The sequence below is a fragment of the Aspergillus brasiliensis genome, assembly GCF_001889945.1.
Source record: "Aspergillus brasiliensis CBS 101740 unplaced genomic scaffold ASPBRscaffold_12, whole genome shotgun sequence".
Lineage (NCBI taxonomy): Eukaryota > Fungi > Ascomycota > Eurotiomycetes > Eurotiales > Aspergillaceae > Aspergillus > Aspergillus brasiliensis.
Window position 1 is genome coordinate 408577 of NW_027137453.1, and position 19692 is coordinate 428268.

At 51.5% G+C, this 19692-nt stretch overlaps 8 protein-coding genes across 8 annotated transcripts; 4 read left to right on the forward strand and 4 right to left on the reverse strand.

The window, feature by feature from the left end:
* Positions 1 to 243: 243 nt before the first annotated feature.
* ASPBRDRAFT_198958 (bifunctional triacylglycerol lipase/ester hydrolase) lies at positions 244 to 1536 on the forward strand (the record flags this gene model as incomplete). The annotated part of the gene is made up of 4 exons (XM_067621268.1): positions 244 to 771; positions 831 to 1015; positions 1101 to 1393; positions 1475 to 1536. 4 exons carry the CDS (start codon positions 244 to 246, stop codon positions 1534 to 1536), a joined length of 1068 nt encoding a protein of 355 aa, XP_067475775.1.
* A 37-nt stretch (positions 1537 to 1573) lies between these two features.
* On the reverse strand, positions 1574 to 2792 carry ASPBRDRAFT_159183 (Dcp1 family protein; the record flags this gene model as incomplete). The annotated part of the gene is made up of 2 exons (XM_067619444.1): positions 1574 to 1622; positions 1697 to 2792. The coding sequence occupies one exon, from the start codon at positions 2790 to 2792 to the stop codon at positions 1746 to 1748; it is 1047 nt and encodes a 348-aa protein (XP_067475776.1). The 3' UTR covers positions 1574 to 1622; positions 1697 to 1745.
* A 716-nt stretch (positions 2793 to 3508) lies between these two features.
* ASPBRDRAFT_132780 (phosphatase family protein) lies at positions 3509 to 6673 on the forward strand (the record flags this gene model as incomplete). Its single annotated transcript, XM_067618473.1, has 1 exon — positions 3509 to 6673. The coding sequence occupies one exon, from the start codon at positions 3509 to 3511 to the stop codon at positions 6671 to 6673; it is 3165 nt and encodes a 1054-aa protein (XP_067475777.1).
* Positions 6674 to 6997: 324 nt separating this feature from the next.
* ASPBRDRAFT_304181 (uncharacterized protein) lies at positions 6998 to 8985 on the reverse strand. The gene is made up of 2 exons (XM_067622776.1): positions 8423 to 8985; positions 6998 to 8366 (listed from the first exon to the last, which is right to left on the reverse strand). Exons 1-2 carry the CDS (start codon positions 8833 to 8835, stop codon positions 7322 to 7324), a joined length of 1458 nt encoding a protein of 485 aa, XP_067475778.1. The 5' UTR covers positions 8836 to 8985; the 3' UTR covers positions 6998 to 7321.
* Positions 8986 to 9397: 412 nt separating this feature from the next.
* On the reverse strand, positions 9398 to 10346 carry ASPBRDRAFT_304179 (uncharacterized protein). The gene is made up of 2 exons (XM_067622775.1): positions 9645 to 10346; positions 9398 to 9575 (listed from the first exon to the last, which is right to left on the reverse strand). The coding sequence occupies exons 1-2, from the start codon at positions 10194 to 10196 to the stop codon at positions 9495 to 9497; spliced, it is 633 nt and encodes a 210-aa protein (XP_067475779.1). The 5' UTR covers positions 10197 to 10346; the 3' UTR covers positions 9398 to 9494.
* Positions 10347 to 10444: 98 nt separating this feature from the next.
* On the forward strand, positions 10445 to 12593 carry ASPBRDRAFT_77623 (pheromone receptor). Its single transcript, XM_067629376.1, has 4 exons — positions 10445 to 11052; positions 11112 to 11595; positions 11648 to 11936; positions 12354 to 12593. Exons 1-4 carry the CDS (start codon positions 10497 to 10499, stop codon positions 12414 to 12416), a joined length of 1392 nt encoding a protein of 463 aa, XP_067475780.1. The 5' UTR covers positions 10445 to 10496; the 3' UTR covers positions 12417 to 12593.
* An 8-nt stretch (positions 12594 to 12601) lies between these two features.
* ASPBRDRAFT_46734 (single-stranded DNA-binding protein) lies at positions 12602 to 13685 on the reverse strand. The gene is made up of 3 exons (XM_067625698.1): positions 13232 to 13685; positions 12989 to 13077; positions 12602 to 12881 (listed from the first exon to the last, which is right to left on the reverse strand). The coding sequence occupies exons 1-3, from the start codon at positions 13516 to 13518 to the stop codon at positions 12811 to 12813; spliced, it is 447 nt and encodes a 148-aa protein (XP_067475781.1). The 5' UTR covers positions 13519 to 13685; the 3' UTR covers positions 12602 to 12810.
* Positions 13686 to 15314: 1629 nt separating this feature from the next.
* Positions 15315 to 19517, forward strand: ASPBRDRAFT_68087 (uncharacterized protein). Its single transcript, XM_067628985.1, has 5 exons — positions 15315 to 16045; positions 16110 to 16239; positions 16293 to 16341; positions 16398 to 16785; positions 16843 to 19517. Exons 1-5 carry the CDS (start codon positions 15769 to 15771, stop codon positions 19317 to 19319), a joined length of 3321 nt encoding a protein of 1106 aa, XP_067475782.1. The 5' UTR covers positions 15315 to 15768; the 3' UTR covers positions 19320 to 19517.
* The last annotated feature ends 175 nt before the right edge of the window (positions 19518 to 19692 follow it).

Consider the following 19692-nt stretch of genomic DNA (forward strand, 5'->3'; position numbering starts at 1 on the left):
AGCCCAGCAGCTGTACTCTGTAGAATGTAGATACCCGGGCACCCTGTAGGCTTAGCGCTACTGTCCGTGCGTCTGGATAGAACGAACGATCGGCATGCGGGTCCCGAATCCACCGGGGGTTTTATCCCGGGAAACTCTCTTTCCTTCACCCTGGATCGGCCAACTCAATATCTACATCTATTCTCCCCGAATCTAATCGTAAGTACTCACTTAGGCTACCCTCCGCACCGTTGCAGGCCGGCCATGGCCCCTTCACTGCAACCCCATGTCACCCCAGACAGCTTCTTCCACACCACCTCGCCGCCCCGAGCAATACCACCCCCAGCTCCGATTATAGTCTATTTTATATCCGGAAACCCAGGTTTGATTTCTTACTATTACCCCTTCTTCACCTTCCTTTCCGAGAAGCTCCAATGCCTCAGCAGCGAGCAGAAGAAAGACCATCAATTCTACATCCACGGCCACAGCCTAGCAGGCTTCGAAGTCGAGTCTCCTTCTCTTCCCACCCATTACCACGATGTGGAAGACCAAATCCAATTCATCCAGCGCAAGCTTGACTCCTTCGTGCAAGCCACGGCGCAAGATACCACCGTCAAACCACGAGTCATCCTCATGGGCCATTCCGTGGGCACTTATATCGCTATGGAAGTGATCCGACGACATCGTTCTGCTCACTCCAATACTACTAGTGCCTTCGACATCATCGGTGGTGTGATGCTCTTCCCAACAGTAATGGATATTGCCAGTTCGCCCTCAGGAAAGAAACTGACTGTACGTCTTTCCTTTCGTTTATCACTTTGGGCCGTCCGATACCAACTAATAATGTTCAGACCCTGTTGTCGTTCATCCCCCATCTCGCTTTAGTAGTCTCTTTCTTCGCCCGCATCCTCACCACCCTTTTACCTGACTTCGCCCTCCGTGCTTTGATCAAATTGTTCATGGCCGATCCGCCGTCCCAGGCTGTGGATACTACTTGCGCCTTTTTGAAGAGTAAGAGAGGCGTGAGACAGGCTTTGTTAGTACCCTCTCTACTAAACCCCACCCCCCTCTTAGGACTATCAATCAAAGGTCATATATGTTACTAACGATTAGTGGAAAAGACACATGGCTGCTGATGAAATGCGCACCATTACGACGGATAAGTGGAGCGATGATGTTTGGGGAATAGCTTCCTCTTCCTCCGGCGAGGGAAATGATTTGTCACCTACTGTTACTACTACTACTGTATCTTCGCTTCCTGCCCGGATGTTCTTCTATTTTGGACGGAATGATCACTGGGTTGCAGAGAAGACGAGAGAGGAGATCATCGAGGCTAAGAGTATGGCCAATGCTGAGGGGAAGGGTCCGACGATGGTGGTCTGTGAGGATGGGCTGCCGCATGCGTTTTGTTTACGTGAGTGCTGTTTTCTCTAATTTTTTTGCCACTGGCTTGGTGTTGGGTGCTTTGCTGATCTGGATTAATCAATGTGTGTAGGTCATAGCGAGGTTACGGCGAGTAAGGCCGCGGGCATGGTGATGAATATCATCGCTGATTGAAGGTAGATAGATAGGTTGACAAGGTTGGTGGGTAGTAGCTAGTAGTAGACGGGGTAAGAGTGTATATATTCTGGAGAGCTGGGAATCTAGATTTGATGTATGAATATGTATATTCGTTATCATATTGTCGAGCGAAAGAATAAGAGTAAGGGTATCTAACGTGTCTAATATCTGGAAGGAAAACAAACACAACGGCAAGTAGCGTCGCGCTATTGACCCCCCTGATACGCTAGTCCAGCCCTCCGGAACAAATCTCCAAGCACATCCTGCCGCGGAGGATTCGGGTTTGCCCCTACGCCTGGCATCGCCATAGCCGGCGGCGCCGGCGGCTGCTGCTGCTGCTGCTGCTGCTGCCACTCGTTCGGCCCCAACTGATGCGCCCGCACGCTCCACTCATCGTCCTGCGTCCGCTGTTGTCCAAAGAGATCCTTGAGCGAAATCTGCCGACCCATCGGTACACTTGACTGCACCTCGTCCAGCGGAGGCGCGGTCGCCGCCGCCACGGCAGCGGCAACATGCAGACCGTTCTGCTGCGCCGCTTCCAATCGTTCGCGCGCAAGTTTCATACTCTGTCCGGCGTGAGTCGCACATTCACGAATCATTTGGGCGTTGATGGTGCGCGTCTCCGCGGTTGAGTTAGGCGGAGGCTCCGAGTAAATCCAGAGACCGTAGATGCGGACATTAGTGCCGTTGTTCGCCCCCGGCTTGGTGGATCCATTAGCGCCATTGATACCATTGCTGCTGTTGGCTCCTTCGGCCTCTGGGTTGTAGTCGGATTTCAGGATGATGTAATCTTCGGTGATTTCGACGTTCTCGCCGTCCGTGAGGGAGAGATCGAAATTATTCAGACCCCGTCGATTGAGGACAAAAACGCTGTATCGCTCCTCGCCTAGGGGGCCTTGAGTGAGTTGGCAGACAAATAGTGAGCCTTCAATGCCGTTTTTCTCCCACTGTCGGGAGCTTGGGCTGAAGATGTAGACGACGGCATATTGGGCGAGAGAGAGAATGTTGGTGATGGAGGGGTTATGGCGGCGCAGGACAGAGAGGTTCAGCTCCTCGTTGGAGCGAAGCGGAGGCGGCATGGAGGGTTCTTGGTGATCGTGAAGTTGCTGGGTATCAGAGAGGTAGTTGTGAAAGTCGGAGTCGTAGTCGGAGGGTTGGGTGATGCCTTGGCTGAGATGACGACGGTGGTTGTGATTGTGGTTGTTAATATTGTTGTTATTGTTGTTCTGTCGGCGGGGCTTGCGGCCTGTCATTATGCAGGATAACTAAACACTGAGAGGAAAAGAGGAGAGAATGGGGAAGACGGGAAATGAGAAATGAGGGAGAAGGGACAGAGAAAGCTGGGAGCGATAACAAACTGGAGAGGGGAGAAGATGAAGGAGACGTTGAAGCAACAGCTGGGACCAGCTCAGTGCTCAGTTCGGGAAGCGGTCGGGACCCCCGCGTGGTCTGGACTCGACGTGCCAAAGGGACTGTCCTCATCATCACCTCCATCACCACTTCTCCTACTACTATTCCCCTCGTTACCCTTCCAATTGAACGGTCGTCTTCTTTTTGTATATATCTCCCGGCGAGCTTGCAAACAGTTGCCTTGCGCTTAGCCTCACCAATACGGCGTCCTACCATACATCTTCGGACCCCTGCGTACATCATCACCTCCCTCCGTTACATCCGATCGGCTTCTGGGGCAGCAACACCTCCACTACCTCCCACTCGGCCATTGCGAGAATTCTGGCCTGGCAGATACCCGACTGTGTGAAATATACATTCCCTATAAATGTCATACCCAGCACACTGTGCTTCTTGACCGGTTCTATACCTTCCGCATCGTGTGACTGCCCTCAGGTGATTTCTTAACCGCCGGTCTTCGCACCCCACCAGTCTATACACACTCAGGGAGAGATTTATATAACGTTAAGATAATATTTCTGGGATCGCCCGGTGCGGTACAGTTAGCGACCTCCCCAACATGGCGTCGGGCTCAGCGCAGCCCGCATCGCAGTCTTCTTCCTCCAGCGACTCCTCCAGCAGTAACGACCCCTCCGCGGATCCGTCGGTCGATCCCTCTTCGCTCCCACAAGCTGTCAAAGCAAGGAAGGCTGAATATACCCATCAACAATCAATTCGGGTGAAGGTCGGCACATGGAATGTCGCTGCCATTCCAGGCACCGAAAACGATATTGGGAAATGGTTCGTAGAGCGGGAAGGCGTATGTGAGCAAATCTCCGGACTTCGGGTCTCAGACTCGCAAGAGCAACCTAGTGCGAACAACAATGAGTCGGGAAATGGCAGAATTCCCACCGAGTTTGCGCCGGATGAGATCGGCCTTTACGTCCTCGGATTGCAGGAGATTGTGGATGTCTCGTCGCCTGCGGAGGCCTTGAGACCGTATGTGGACCCAGCACCGTCGAACCGGTGGAAAGCAGCGGTTCAGAAAGCCCTACCAGAGGGCTATCAGCTCGTCGCGGAGACTCAGTTGGTGGGATTGCTGCAATTGGTATACGCGGCGCCTTCTCTCGCCGACCAGGTGTCGTTCGTTAGCTGCACCAGTGTGGGCACGGGCCTGTTGGGATACATGGGCAACAAAGGTGCTGTCACAACTCGATTAATGCTTGGTGAGACGACATGCCTGGTATTTGTGAACTGTCACTTGGCGGCTGGATCCGACAAGAATAGTCTGGAACGACGGAATTGGGATGCTTCACAAATTGTCGGCCGGACAAAGTTCGAGCCCATCGACCCAAATGTGGCACTTCGTGAAGAACCCACCGAGGGCATTGGAAAAGAAGACTTTGCATTCTGGTTCGGAGATCTCAATTATCGCCTGGAGGATATCCCAGGCGATGATGTGCGACAAGTCCTGGCCCGGCATACAGCGAATGACTACGACGACAGGCATCAATCCCAGCCTGGATCTAAGGACAGCACCGCAACGCTGGAGGCCACGGGCGAAGCGAGTCAGAAGCAGGACGACACAGGCGGCCCTCTTCCGGCTGTTTCGGACGAGGATGTAGATCCCCACACTGATCCAGCGTCTCTACAAACAACCATATCATCTCTACTGCCCCATGACCAGCTTCGCATGCAGCAAGATAAGCGAAAGGCTTTCCATGATGGGTGGCGAGAGGGACCCATCACGTTCCTACCCACGTATAAGTACGACGTGGGAAGTGTTGCTAGGTTCGATTCAAGCGAGAAGAATCGAGGTCCCAGTTGGTGTGATCGGATCCTGTACCGGACTCGCCAGGACAAAATGCGGTACGAGAGACTGGCCAAAGAAGCTGCGGAGGCCAGAAAACGCGACGAAGAGATGAAAGCCAGGGGCTTGGATAAGGCGGTTGCGGACGATAGCGTGTTATTTGATTATGACCCCGATGTCGACGGAGCAGACAGTGTGGAGGAATACGATCCTGATAAGGATTCGAGCGGTGACGCCTCATTGAACCCAGACGACGACACGGATAACTCACTGCAGCTTGAGTACTATGTATCGCATCAAGGCATCCTCTCTTCGGATCATAAGCCCTTAGCCGCAGCATTTACGTTGACGTACGACTCGGTGGATCCGCAGTTGAAAGCCAAGGTGCACCAAGAGGTAGTTCGGGAGCTGGACAAAGTGGAAAACGAGTCTCGCCCTGGACTCACTGTTGTGGTGGACCATCACGGCAGTCAGCCCACTAGTGAAGACCCCAATGCCGTGAACTTTGGTGATGTACCCTTCGATGTCCCTGTCACCCGCTCACTGACGGTCGCCAACACCAGCGGCGTGCCTGCAACTTTTACCCTCGAAAAGCCAGAGCAAGATGTCTCCAATCGCACACCATCTTGGCTGGATTACCGTATCGACCATCCACATCAGTCCGACTCAGAGTCCACCTCAAAGCAGCAGCTGCCGTCGCACGAGTGTACCCTGCACCCCGGGGAGATTGCCAACATTGAGGTCACGGCATGCGTTCGAGATATCGAACTGGCTCGCTTACTGAACGGCGGGAAACTGAGTCTAGAAGAAATCCTCGTTCTTCGGGTGGCGCGCGGCCGAGATCACTTCATCTCCGCTCACGGCAAATGGCTGCCCACCTGTTTCGGCCGCTCACTGCAGGAGCTAACTGTCATGCCTGAAGCGGGTGCACGCAGCCTGGTCCCAACCAGGACACAACAAGAACAGAAGAATACCCCGGGCGTGCCTCTGTCGGCTCCTCGGGAACTGTTTCGGTTGACCGAGGCCATATCCGAGATATCAGAACGTGCCATTGCCGAATGGAGCATGACAAGAAGTGAAACAGAAGAAGACACACCACCATGGCAGAAAGAATCCGCTGGGTTCGGATGGCCCTTTGAGCCTGAGGCCTGGACTTTTCGCGATCAAGATGAACGATCCCATCTATTGTCCCGTGCTCGTGAAGCGCTCGACACCAACAAGGACTTTAACTCCGTTTTCGCCCCAGAGGTAACTTCCCTCCAACGTCTCGAAATCCTCAGCGAAACGCTTCTCGCATTCCTCGGCTCCCTGAAGGACGGTATCGTCACTGCCGCTGTCTGGCAAGACCTCGACCAACAGATCCTCACCCGCGAAAAGACCAAACAACCCCCACTATCCTGGGAAGACTCCCAGGCCTGGGTTCTCGAAAGCCTCGCCTTTTCCCCCGTCCACAGCGTCTCCTTCACCTTCGTCACATTCATGTTAGCCCGCATTGCCAACGAAGTCGCCCCTGCATCCTCCATTCCCAACAACAGCAACCCCTCACCGAACAACGTCTTATCCTCTTCGTCTGGAAACAACGAATCACAGCCAAAGACAACCACCCAGAACCCACCGGAAGATGCATCACAGTCTGGCCCTGCTCCTGCCGCCTTTATCCGCCGCAAAACACGCACCTTTACCTCCTCGATCTCAAGCATAGCAACCGATCAACCCTCGATTAATCCTAGTCCTAGTCCAATGGCCATTCGTCGTCAAGCCGTGGAATCTGCTCTTGCAACCATATTCTCATCCGTTCTCATATCATCGGACGTGCCTCTGCCGCCGAAGGAGAAGGATCGACGCGCGTTAGAGGAAAGGAAACGGAGCATCGTTGAACCGTTTTTGAAGACCATTGGGGTGGATAATAAGGGGCCTTCGGGGGGTGTTTCCTAAGAGAGAAGAGGCTTAATTTCCTGTTACTACTCGTTAATATTTATGTATATGTATAGATTCTTTTGTTGTATCGAACCTCTGCTTCTGGATGATGGCTTGGTTCGTTGTCATATATAGTACGGTCGCGCCGAAGTTAGTATATATAGTTTTACTGTCACTTCAGTTGGGCGGGTGGTAGTACTCATACTAGGTAAAGGTACGCACTGCAGATGGATAGCACGCATGTCCTGCCTAGTAGTAAAGGATTGAGAACGGCATTAGTAATTTTATTGACTGTAATGGAAATTTTGAGAGTATCAGACGACATGTACTAGACACTATCTGATGTTGCTAGTACGTAGTATACAGAAACAAACCAAGCGGATGTGAAAATGAATCCGGATATAATCCGCCCGGAACAGCGCTCAAAATTGCCATTGGATGAATACTAGCCATCTTGGACTACTAGTAGTCTAACTCCAATTCCAACCAGCAGTTCTCATTTATGAACCAAATTCCGATGTAGCTGGAACGTATGGTTCCGGAAAGAACAAACCCAAAGAAATATATATAAAGCTCAAAGTTCATGATCGTAAACAGGACCCATCGCCCGTCTCTTATGATCTATGTCTATAGCTACGACTGGCCAGGTGAGGCTAGTTGTACAAGTCATTGGATTTCTTTGATCTGGCCAAGGACCCGGGAGTCTGTGGATTCCTCTTCCGAGGTTGGCCGTGCTGGCCGCTTCGCCAACCGTGATTTGCCGTGTGGTGCTTTCTCCTTTGGGGGACGAGGTACTGGAGATGATCTTGACGACAGCATGCCTCTGAGATAATGCAAGCATCTTCTCGACATATGCAGTGGGAGACTGACAACGGACAGGAATACCTGCACAGGCAGTAGAAAGGCAGCGTAAATCCCACTTACCATCTTGAGGAGAATCCCCTGTGGTCGTTGGTTGTTTGCTCGATGGGCTGTTGCTGCCAAGGAGAAGGCGTCGTGCATCTGGGTTTCCAGGGCCTGGAGACGAGAATCGGTTTGGTAGGCAGAAACGGCGGTCCGTTTCTCGTACCTCCGTACGGCTCGATTCAGAGCATCGATGTCTGCTTGGAAGGTCTTTCGTACTTCTGCAGCCGCTTGCGTGATTGCCGATTGAATGATTTCCCGATCTTGCGTACGGAACTGGTTCTGATCCACGACATTGGCTGACAGACGTGCTGCAGCAGTCTCCGCTACGTGGGCTTCGAGCTCCTCCAGGCGCTTCGCAATATCATGCACATCTATTCTGTCTGATTCATCCTCGGACGACAAGGTGACAACTCGCTGGAGATGAAGCGTTCGCGCCTGCACCATCCGTAGGAGATGTGAGACGGGTCGGATCTCCGACGCCAGCAGGAATATAGTCAGGTTGTAGTTGGACACTAGCCCTTCCGAAGGACGCGACAACTTGGATCTGATAGCGTGTAGAATCCATGTCCCAATCACCGGTAATATGAAGCAAGACACAAGAGCTACGATTTCGTGGATCTGTAGCTCCCTACTGGCCGCAGCCGCCGCAGCACCCTCATGAAGCTTCTGGTCATCACTCTCAGTTGCATCTCCTTGTTGTTCCTGTGCGGATGGATGACCGTCGGCTTCCGATCGGAATTGCGAATCTGGGGCGTCAAAGAACCTATCTGCATGGCGGACAGCTTGTGCGGAACGATACCAGTCCCTAGATTGATACGGCTTAGCATGTGACGTATGAGGAAAGGGAGCGCGTGCCCTTACCACGGCAATCGAACGGACCAATTCAAGAAGACGGCCGCGAGAATTAGAAGGGTGACGTCGGTGACCACGGCGCTTCCGTTCTGGAAAAAGATTCCGGCGACCGCAGGCAATAGAGCGAGGCCTAAGGGAGCTGAGTGCCAATGTGATTCTTCATTTGTCAAGTTAACGTCATATCTCTTGGCCGCACGTGGGAAAAGTATGTCGTCCGTGGATGAGCGAATTGAGTTCCGGGCCTCAGATACTGTGTCGGACAAGGTAGAATTGCGACGTTGGTCTCGCAGGTTGGCTGTACCCTCTGCGAAGGTTGCAGATCGGGCTGCACCGCGGTGACGGAGCGTCATGGACTCACGGGGATGGACGCGGGGACTGCGGTCCTCGGAGGGAGACAGGGAGGTATGAGCAAGCTCTGGCATGACACAACAAGCGCCTGACGTGATCCAGCCCTTTCACGAGTCGCTCATACTCATGGAGATTGCGAACAGTGAACAGTATCACGAGAAGAGGTAGGTGACAGAGGAAGAATGAGAGAGAAAGAGAGAGGGGTGTGAGAAGGAGAGTAAGTGAGGTGTGAGAACCACGGGAGATTTACCCTGTGCGATGCGCAGATCTCCCTTGCTCAGCTACTGACCACTAACCACTACACTCGTCACTCACACTCACACTCACAGCAACGCAAGCCCGGGTCCGCGGGGGCGATCCGCAGCCGGAACCCCAATGACGATCCCTCGGGCGCTATATTTCCCTGCTAAATGGCCAGGCCGTGCGGAGGAAGTAACCGAGGCCGTGAGGAGTGACGACAAGGGACCCACGCCTGGCAATGTGGTTGCCAGTTGCCGACCAAGCCTGCTGCAGGTGCCTGTTGCCGCCCCTTTGCAATGAACGCCCCCCGTATCGAGAGCACGTGGATCGATTTGAACCTCAGAATGATCTATTCAGTCGGAGATCAGATCGTAGTCTAGCAATCAACACTTATGCACAAGCTCTAGGAGGCTAGCTGAGCGCGATGTCGGCCCCTTTCTTCCAGCCTCGTGTCAATTGAGTCTTGTGCGCTGGTAACACCCGTTTAGTATCCTTATTCTTGGCAGATGCTTTCTGGGGCCGATGAGAGCCTAGTTTCCAAGCTCATACGAATCTTGTCTAATTGCTCTCCTAGCTGTAATCATTGAAGTGTCAGACATAGCGCCTCTCGCGATGAGCCTTGAACGCAGTCAGAAGAACCTACCTCTTCTACTTTTTTCTTTCTGTTGATTCGTTCAGAAAGGGTCAAATTAAACGAGAAAGAGAAAAGAGCAGACAGTGGCGCTACAGCTAGTGCTGGCTTCTGCAAATGATTCCCCGTGTTGGTCAGACAAGAGGAAGTGTGTGAAACCAGAGGCAGCGCAGGAAGGAGGTGGCCAGGATGGCGCTGAGTCCTTTGATACCCAAAAGGGGAATGGCCGGAGGCTTCCTGTTCACTGCACCTCCACCACCCTCGTTGCAGCGCTGTAGCCTTCACTCTCCACTCTCCACTCTTATTCAGATGGCTGGTGTTCTGACCTATTGGGGCCCGTCCCTGGTTACATACATCGACAAGATCGTCGTCAATTTGAAATCCCTTGACTGGTCGATTCCCCTGGTCCTTTCCTGCTGGAACCCGTCGCAGTGTCTCCCAAGACGACCACGATATATCACAACACCCCTCGGTCTTTTTCGAAATTTGCTTGTTCTGTGTCGCTTCAGCTCTTGCGAGAGGCGTCTCATGAGACCCCACTAGCATGTTAAGCTTGCCTCGCATTAACTCTGTCTATTCAGGGCTTCGTTCTCAATAAGAGCGACGCTGTTGCTCATGGGTCTGTCACTGTGCCTGGCTGGCGCTCGAACCACCTGGTATTTCAGGATGGCATTGCTCCTTTTGGTAGGATGACATTGGATCATACCTACCAGTCGTTGTCGTTTAAAATCTTCTCTCATCTTGGGATCCGGCTATCGCAACAAGAGAAGAATCGATCAACAAGGTGCATGATCCGCATTTTATCGGATTTCAGGCTCATCGGCTCTGTTGATACTGACATATATTCGCTACCGAAGACTCAGAATGGCATCGGCACCGGTTTCTTCGCAGGCGATTCTCCTTCCGGTTCTGGCGTTCGTCTCTGTCCTTCTCAGTATCGTTCCTCTACTCCTGCACTGGAAAAACCGAAACTTTGCTGCGAGCAGCTTGATCTTATGGTATCTCCTACTCAACCTCTTCAATATAGTCAACGCACTGATCTGGCCGACGGACGACGTTGATTCGTGGTGGGACGGCAATGGACTCTGCGACATTGAAGTCAAGATCATGATCGGCAGTTACGTTGCTATCCCTGGGACTTTGGTTTGCATTTTTCGCAGTCTGGCACAGGTTTTGGACACGAGTCGCGCAAACCTCGTTCCAACCAAGTCACAACGTTGGTGGAATCACGCAACCGTCCTTTCGTTCTGTGGAATCGCCCCGGTGCTTGCGATGCTTACGCACTACGTCTATCAGGCAAACAGGTACTTTCTGTATGCTATTGCGGGTTGCCTCAATAGCTATGACCGGAGCTGGGTGACTCTTGTGCTAGCGTGGATCTGGCCACTTATCGTTTGTTTGGTTGCTGGATACTACAGCGGTTCGTCTACTGGCATCTCATCTCTCCCTTTTCTTGTAACAAGACTGACCTTCTGCTAGTTATCGTGTTACATCGCCTTACCAAGTATCGAAGTCAGTTCGGGGACATCCTTCAGTCATCCAACAGTAACTTGACCAAGTCGCGGTTCATGCGGCTGTTCCTCATCGCATTTATCATGCTGTGGGCTATTATTCCAGTCCAAACCTATGTCGTCGCATCGAACATTATCGTCACTCAGCCATGGCATTCATACTCGTGGAGTGTAGCTCACCCATCTAACTGGAACGAGGTGATCAAGGTCCCTGTGGAGGGCCGTGTCTTCTACGACCGTTGGATCCCGGTGGCTTCGGGATATATGTTCTTCATCTTCTTTGGTAGTGGGAGAGATGCTTTCGTCATGTACCGCGCGATCTGGGGTTTTATAGGTTTTGGAAACTGCTTTGCATCCCTTCAATCATCCTCTGCCAACGGTTCCTCTGTGTCAGGATCCCTGGGTAGCCGGGCAAAGCTTCTACTCAACCGAAGATGGACAACCACCGCAAGGTAAGAAAGCCCCGAACCTTTCCGAACGCGCTGCTCGTGCCTAACTCTGAAGCTGTTGTAGGACATACCCCAACAGTTCTGCCGACGCAACCCGATCTGCTCGTGATTACCATGATATTGAAAAGGGTATTGTGTCTCGAGCCAAGCAATCAAAGTGGTCGCGATACAGACTGCCTTGGATTTTCCGAGGTCGGCCTTCCTCTAGCCAGGAAAGGACGGTTCCTCTGCACCATATGCCTGAGCAAACAACCACTATTCGTACCAATGCCTGGGCTGGAGTGAGCCAGAGTCGTGGAAGTAGTGACCTTGGGGCCGCACCACTTTCGGAGGATCATATCCGGGTAAAGCAGGTAATCAGACAGGAGAGCGAGTTCAACGTTTAACAATGTCTACCGCTGTAGGACATCTTCCTATCAAACACTGGAAGGTAATGCACGAGACGAGCCATAAAGTTGTGTTTACGACTGGCCCCCTTGGTACTGAACTACCTCTATTGTGCGCTCTCGTGTCCCCCTACCTTGACAGACTGTTGTTCCTACCCTTGAAACTTATGCAGGAGTGAGCTACTTTGCTTCAGCTACTAGGATTGCTTAGTCGATAGATTACAAACATCCAGATTTAGCCGACAAATGATGTATGGCTTGTACTACTAGACACCTCAACGTGGTAGATGCGTAGAACGTGTATTCAGTCCCCGATAGTACTTACTTTCTGATATCAAATATGTTGTTATCATCTACAGCGATTACGCGACACAGCATTGCTTGAGCAGATCGTACGCGTCAACTACATGCACCGGTGCAGCCGATAGCAGGCCCTAAGTAGCAGAACCTAGTGAACCAGTCCAATGACGCTATTTATAGCAACACGAGCCAAGCACACTCACGCGCAGATCATGCCGAGAGAGAGATAAGAAACATATCATATGAGAAAGAGGATACTTTACACGAAATCTGCTAGACATGATACATATGGCCAAGGAAGTGAACCCAAAAAAAGGAGAAAGAAAAAAAATGTTGCTAAAGGCGGCTGCCCATGGTGCCCAAATTCACCGACAATTGTGAAAGCCTGCACTGCACACCTGAGGCAAGCAAGAAATGGGGATGAGGTGAGGGTAATGTCTGCCTTCAAGACAACTGCATCGTCCGTCCTGACACCCGGTATCATTGACGTTTGCCACTCCTACAGTATTATCCGATCCTAGTTTGTGCCTTCTTACTCCTGGTGCTGCTGCTCCTCAGAGAAACCTTCGGGGTTGTATGGACGCTTGAGGACCTCAAGAGCGCCTGCGGATTTGAGTACGACATGTTAGTATTTTTTTTTCCCCGCAATACGACACGAAGAGTATGTAGTTGTTTTATGGTGTGAAGGGGAAATGTAGACAATGACGTACGCTGAGTGATGTTCAAGGTCGTCTGCTTCTTGCCCTCTGCGTTCTCCCACTGGCGCATGGTTGCATCTCCCTCGACAAACACGAGAGTTCTGTGACACGGAAAGAGAGTTAGCGGAATGGGAGATTAAGAGCCGGTTGAGATGAGACTCAAACGTCGCATCCAGAAAAAGCAAACGAAGCAGCAAACACGCAGATCTGCATCCTCGAAGGGGGAGTTTAAAGTAAACGGGCAAGAGCACTCACCCCGTCTGCAAGTTGGTGATGAAGTCGCGCTGGTTTCCTTCACTGAACGCCGACACCTTGAAGAAGCTCGGCGGGCGCTTATCCTTCGAATTCTGGTTAGAGGCCACAGTGTATCTGATAACTTCCTGGCCAGATGCGGTGGCCTGCACCTCGGGTTGGCCAGCCAGACGACCCGTGATCATGATACGAGCAATGGAACGCGACGAGGAAGAGCTGAAGGAACGCGTGGACAGGGCGGCGCCGGAGGCGCGGAGGGTCGGGCGCAGCGCAGAGGCAATGGCAGACATGTTGAGATAACGGGAGAGAAATTGGGTTCTAGAAAAAAAAGGATGGTAGATGTGCAGTGACAGGAACGCTATAGCGAGGATATGGCGTGTTTCCGAGTGGAGTTGGAGAGCTTCCTCTTCCGCGGCGTCACCGATGTATCACGTGATGCGCATCGGCTATACCCCCTTGGGCTCTCCATCTTCTGTGTCTCGAGCTATTATCTACTTTCAACTTGTCATGTATCTACAAGATCCTCGAGGGTAGGCCTGCCGTCCTTCACCCTTCGTCTCCCTTGATCAATGGTCTCCTCCCATCTAGGCACGGTTGCTTTTCCCAATTGACCGGTTTCCAGGCTGCTCTCAATTCAATCTTGCTTTGGAAAGCATGATAACTAACTTCTGGTGATGCTTTGTGTGTTGCAGGTGCATGCATTTATCAATCATAAACTTTGAACCCTGGGAACAATAAGCGGGTCAACCGCTCATTTACGAGGCAATTGGCTCCAATGCAGCTGTAGCCTGTGAGATGTCATATTGGGAACCCATTGGGGAAGCAGCAAGGCACATATGCTACGTTTGGCCGTCAAGAGTGCATGCCTGTTAAGACTTTCACTTGCCTCTGAAACTCTGCTCACCGCACCTATCGTGCATCTTTATTGGCATGTGCTGGCAGACATTGGATAGAAATCAACTAATCTCCAAAGTTTCCGTCGGATGGTTCTACCACAAACAGCACACGTCTCGACACCGCTCGATCTCGAAGGGAACCCTTGTTTACACATACTTTTGCTTCCCGATCGCTAAGTTTTAATGCAGCTTATTTTAGCCATGAGCCGAGATACTGCTCGCATATACAGTATACCTCCTAGGATTAAGGATGCCGTGTGGCCCGGACTGTGAATAGTCACGGAACAACCCTGGAAAGTCAGGCCATGCCGGATATTAGACTAGCAGCACGGTCCATTGGGAGCACGGCGTTGTCTTTGTCAGAAACCCCAAAGAGCATTGTCCTCCGAGCCGCGAGCACGATAGGCTGACAACTCCGCGATTGAAATTAGATGTGTCTTGACCTGCAGCCGATCACACGAACAGCCTAACTATGGGCGGCTAGTACTGCTAGTTCTGATCGCCAAATCGCGACGATCGGTCGTCGCGTCCCTGGATCGTTGCAAACCAAGTTACTCCGTAGCCTGCGCTCTATTGAAAATCTTAATCCGGACCATCGGCCGCGACAAGGCAGGGCTAGAGCCAATCTTCTCTCATGCTCAATATGTCGTCGCCCTTCCGTGACCAAGTAGGCCAACGCGTTCAGCCGTCCTATTGAAGCCCGGCCATCGCACGCGTGCATTCGCTTCTATGGTCTTCCTCCCAGTATCCCGAGACTTGCCGACATATGATGAAAATCTGACCAGCGAAATGCGAATGGCCCCTTTCCTACCGCCCTCCTATGAGAGGCTCACAGATCCGGACCGGCCAAGTAGGCAAATGTGTTTGGAATTGGAAAGACGATAATTTTCGTCCAGTCTACTCTCTTTATAGAAAATGATAGATGCTGATTGTCTAATCACATCGCATGGAGTACCCCATGCTTACTCGACAACTCGCAGGGGCGGATCCTTGCCAAATAATTCCATTTTAACATGCACAACCATGCGAAAGATATTGCTTTTTTTGGAGACAGGGAGTGGACCAGCCCGCATCTTTCGTGCAGGTAGTCTACTGCTACCATTGTTATTCTCCTTGAATTGCCGATGAAGTAGACCGTGGCTATCGGACTGGAATGATCAAATTTCAAGACTAAAAGAATAAAATAGAAAGAAAAAAGAAACTAGAAAAAGAAAAGCGGTCATTTTTCAGACCACCTCCAATTTGAAGCTTGGGGACTTTTTATTTCTGTTGCTCCCCTACTTTGCTTTCTTTTTCGTAATCTCCTTTGTCCTCCATTTCCCTCTCAGTTCGTTCTTTCCATGGCTACATCTAGGTGGTGAAGATGAAATCATTGTGTTGTTGAGCAGTCCGTCTGAAATACTTACGCCACGTTTCTCGCAATTCTTCGCCTATATCGAATTCTGATCGTGAGAAAACAGGCTAACTCCTACAACTGCCTACAGCCTGCATGTTAATTATGTGAAGAGTGGCCGTTGAAAACACCATAGTCAGCATTCTGAATCCCACTGGCATTGTACGAAAGCACAGCCATCGTTTCGTCAGGAACCAGCCTGTCGGTAACACTAATCATCTTGTGCGATTCATCATCGGTCTACATTCGCCATGCGATTATTGCCCGTGTTTGCTCTGGTCGCCTGCCTCGCGCCTGGCTTGTTTGTCACCGCGCAAACACCAGTTCCCGGACGCCATGAGCTTAACAGCCTTGGAGAAAGAGAGGCCACTCCGAGCACGACAACTGCCAGTGAAACCTTCAGCGACACAGCAACACCAAGCGTGACAGAATCGGCGATAACGCACAGCAATTCCACAGCAACTTCGAATGCGACCCTCCCAGCATCCACAACTATAGCGTCCTTGAATACGTCTCAAGCTTCCAAAGGCAAGGGAACCTGCCATTCAGATGGCCCCCATCATTTCTTCTCCAATACTGACCTAAACGAAAGATGGCAAGAACTCGACCAGCCCTGATGCCCTTCCTATCCAGCCCACAGTTACACCTGCCTTGGGAATCGGCGGATTTATTCTCATCGTCGCAGGCGCGATTCTCGCAGTGATCGGCATTCGCAACCTGAGGTTAGTTTTCAATAATGCTTAGGTTCAAAGTCCGTGGCTTACGTGTAATGTAGGGTCCAAGTCTTCTTATCCACAGCTTTTCTGACTAGTCTTGGGGTGACGGTAGGTTTTTCACCCAAGCCTTGCCAAGCTAGCTGTCAAATAACCCTCTCTTGTAGGTTCTCATTGTTTATGTGATGAGCCCTCCTGTCCGAGTGGCTGTCCAAGGAGCGTATCTCGTTGCTGTATTTTTCACCGGCATTACATTCGGCGCGCTTGCTATTGTTTTCAAAGAGTTGACCGAGGGCCTTGGATGCCTACTTGGCGGCTTTTGCAGTAGCATGTGGCTGCTTTCTTTGAAACCAGGGGGCCTTCTCACAACTACCGACTCCAAAAGCGGGTTTATTGGCGCAATCTCAGTTGCCTTCTATGCTTTGTCATTCAGTCATCATACACGTCCTTACGGACTGATCGTCTCAACGGGTATCTCGGGGGGCACCGCGGTTGCGCTTGGGATCGATTGTTTTAGTCGGGCAGGGTTGAAAGAGTTTTGGCTGTACATATGGAGTAAGTGAGCCTGATCTCGGTCACGAATGAGGGCATAACATCTGACACCTGTTCTAGGCCTAAACGACAATATCTTCCCGTTGAACACGAATACCTACCCAATAACCCGCAATATCCGTGTGGAGCTAGCTGCTACTGTTATTATTGCTATCTTGGGTGTAGTCTCCCAACTGAGGCTATGGAAAGTGGTTCGTGAACGTCGACGGAAGGAGAAAGAGAAGCGCGACGAAGAGCAGAAGAAGAAGGAACAAGCCGAGGCTGAACTAGGACGAAAGCTGGAAGAGGAGAATTTGCAAGAGCGGAAGGAGTGGGAAGCAAGATACGGTGATGCTGGGCCAGCCGCGGGCGTTTCGGAACTCGCAGATGACACAAAATATCAGGCACATGAGATGGACGCTATGGAGAAGGGAGAGGCCTATGACTTGAAAAGCATAGCCGAGACATCTGAAGGCTCCTACCGCTGTTCAGATTGCAGGGAAAGAGAGGCAAACGGCGATGATGGGTCTGATGTGACGGGAGCGACTGAAGGAGATGTCGACCATGAACCGGCTGGAACGGCCAAAGAAGTATCAGATAAGCTCAAGGAGGAAAGCGTCCCACTGCCAATCAAGGTCTTTGACGGTGCCGCTGCAGCTAAAATAAAGGACGACAAAAGCTCTGATATGACAGCTGTCATTGGTTCGGATACTGCAACGATACGTTCCAAGCGACTCTCCGGACCATCGTGCATGCAAAGGGCTTCTCGAAACGACGAGTTGCCCATATCGCAGTCTCAAGAGGCCCTAGTATCCGTTGATGATGGTACTTCATCCGTACAAGGCACCATAGACGAGGGTGGCGAAGACTCAGAATGCCCTACTGCTCATCATGATAGCCGTGGACTTACGGAAAATGCTCCCGAGAGGGACGAGAAGCCTTACGTCAGCGAGCAGGAACAGCAGCAGGGACAGGCTGAACAGCAGTCCCACGGCAGGCAGTCACCAATAAATGACAATGTTGCTGAGGTCGATACCGAGAGAGGAAGCGAAGAGGAACAACCCACAGCAGTCAAAGAAGAGGAATCCGGAAAAGCCGATACACAAGAGGGCCTCGATGCAAATCTACATACCGCAGCTTCGGAGACTTCATTGACAATGGTCAATCGGCAGAGTCATGGAAGTACTAGACATGGCTCAGATGTGGTTAAAGGAGAAGACAAGCAGGAAGGTCCCTCATCGACCTCCGATGAACGCCCAGGTCAATCAGTTACCGAGAAAGAAAGCCAGCCGGAAGTTGTCACTAGGGACACAGAGACTGCAGCAGCCGACTTGAAAGACCTCGATTGCGACAGCCCCCACTCCGGAGGTCCCGAAAAGACTGATATCATTACCGATAGCCAGGATGAAAAATCTCGTGCGGAAGATCTATCGCCACCGTCCTCTCAGAGAGGTAACGGAAAGAAGAGGAAAGCTTCCCATGACAAACGCAAGTCTCCAGAGCCACAGCCCAGGATTGAGCCGGAGCCGATAAAGCTTGAGCCTCCCAGGTTGAGCGAAGATACGGTGAGGGAGCTTCCTAAGCGGACATCTAAAGTGGTACAATCGTATCGAACGAATGAATGGGCGAAACATCTGGCCGACGCGGAAGCCCCTGAGCTGGAACCCATCAAGCCGATCGAAGAGGAACCGGAATACTCCCCTGACGCGGAGGAGGCTGCAGCTCCCGTCAATGTTGAAGAATTGCTGCAAACACCGTTCAATGCACAGCCTCCTCCAGCAGTAGAGCCCCGTGTCCAAGATATACCAAGCAGACGTGAGAGTCGTCGGGTCTCCAGTGGTTCTCATATGGACCATATCAAGAAGAAGACACCCCACTCTCCTCCTCAAACTGCCCAGCCGCGCTTCAGCAATGGATACCATTCTAGTGCGCTGTTTGGGGGTCCTGCGGTCATGGAACCATCTCAGGACGAAACAGAGGCTGCTAAACCCCAGTGGCGAGGTCCCGCGCCCCTTATAGCAGTACGAGAGGACATGATGCGAAATAGGCTATCTTCATTTTCGCTAAATATAGACCCCTACTCACGGACTAGTCCTGGACAGGTGCCAATTGAACGTTTGCAGCGATCATCTTCATACCGACTCCATGACGGGGCCGATGACATGCCGCTGTCCCAACGTCGCGCAATGTTATCCCAACAAACTGTCGCAATCCCACTTCCAGTGCACGCTCCCTATTCAACTTCTCCCCGAAATCATGCGAACGGGCCTTCCCCGACCAATACACCAGCCGCGATGGCCGCATGGCGGGAATCTGTCCAGGAGGACCTGAGAGATAGGCGTAATCCTCTCGGCAAACAAGGCAATTCCGTGGCCTCTACGGGTCCTCAGGACCGAACTCCGCCATCTTACAATCAATCGCAACAGAGGACCTCTTCTCCAATTAATATTGGGAATGCGATTGCCGAGGGCATGCAACGAGGTGACATGAGTGAGTTGCATCGTGAAGCCATGCGACGGATGCAAGCGAAAGCAAACAAAACTGTAAACCGGGCGTGAATAATGGTCTAAATCGCGCAAAACGGTCATGCCTTGTCCAAGATATCCCATCGCATTCCATTCACCAAAGTCCTGGATCAGTCTGAGCCAGACTTCCACATCATCGAAGGCAACTAGCCATTTGTCTTTGTTTCCGTGTATATATGAATGGAGGGCCATAGTATATGTAGTAAAAGTGGCATTGCACTTAACCTCGCTTAGTATTAATGGTACTAGATTAGTGATTAATTGATTCAAATGATTCATTACTCCTTTTCAAAAGTGCATTCAACTAGTCCTATAAAGTAATACCCGGTAAAACTTATCAATGTTTCGAGTAAATTGACTGAAAACTATCCTGGAGTGCAATGATAAGGTTACTAGCAGACTGAAG

What these genes read in the sequence shown, in the direction of transcription:
- ASPBRDRAFT_304181 (XM_067622776.1), bottom strand. Translation starts at nt 8,835, where the DNA reads ATGCCAGAGCTTGCTCATACCTCCCTGTCTCCCTCCGAGGACCGCAGT. An exon ending in TGGTCCGTTCGATTGCCGTG is followed by an intron (nt 8,367 to 8,422) that starts GTAAGGGCACGC and finishes GTATCAATCTAG; the next exon opens with GGACTGGTATCGTTCCGCAC.
- ASPBRDRAFT_304179 (XM_067622775.1), bottom strand. Translation starts at nt 10,196, where the DNA reads ATGCGAGGCAAGCTTAACATGCTAGTGGGGTCTCATGAGACGCCTCTC. An exon ending in GAAAGAAAAAAGTAGAAGAG is followed by an intron (nt 9,576 to 9,644) that starts GTAGGTTCTTCT and finishes CAATGATTACAG; the next exon opens with CTAGGAGAGCAATTAGACAA.
- ASPBRDRAFT_77623 (XM_067629376.1), top strand. Translation starts at nt 10,497, where the DNA reads ATGGCATCGGCACCGGTTTCTTCGCAGGCGATTCTCCTTCCGGTTCTG. An exon ending in GGTTGCTGGATACTACAGCG is followed by an intron (nt 11,053 to 11,111) that starts GTTCGTCTACTG and finishes ACCTTCTGCTAG; the next exon opens with TTATCGTGTTACATCGCCTT. An exon ending in TTTCGGAGGATCATATCCGG is followed by an intron (nt 11,937 to 12,353) that starts GTAAAGCAGGTA and finishes TACGCGACACAG; the next exon opens with CATTGCTTGAGCAGATCGTA.
- ASPBRDRAFT_46734 (XM_067625698.1), bottom strand. Translation starts at nt 13,518, where the DNA reads ATGTCTGCCATTGCCTCTGCGCTGCGCCCGACCCTCCGCGCCTCCGGC. An exon ending in ATCACCAACTTGCAGACGGG is followed by an intron (nt 13,078 to 13,231) that starts GTGAGTGCTCTT and finishes TCCGTGTCACAG; the next exon opens with AACTCTCGTGTTTGTCGAGG. An exon ending in GACCTTGAACATCACTCAGC is followed by an intron (nt 12,882 to 12,988) that starts GTACGTCATTGT and finishes TCAAATCCGCAG; the next exon opens with GCGCTCTTGAGGTCCTCAAG.
- ASPBRDRAFT_68087 (XM_067628985.1), top strand. Translation starts at nt 15,769, where the DNA reads ATGCGATTATTGCCCGTGTTTGCTCTGGTCGCCTGCCTCGCGCCTGGC. An exon ending in TACGTCTCAAGCTTCCAAAG is followed by an intron (nt 16,046 to 16,109) that starts GCAAGGGAACCT and finishes CCTAAACGAAAG; the next exon opens with ATGGCAAGAACTCGACCAGC. An exon ending in GTTTTGGCTGTACATATGGA is followed by an intron (nt 16,786 to 16,842) that starts GTAAGTGAGCCT and finishes CACCTGTTCTAG; the next exon opens with GCCTAAACGACAATATCTTC.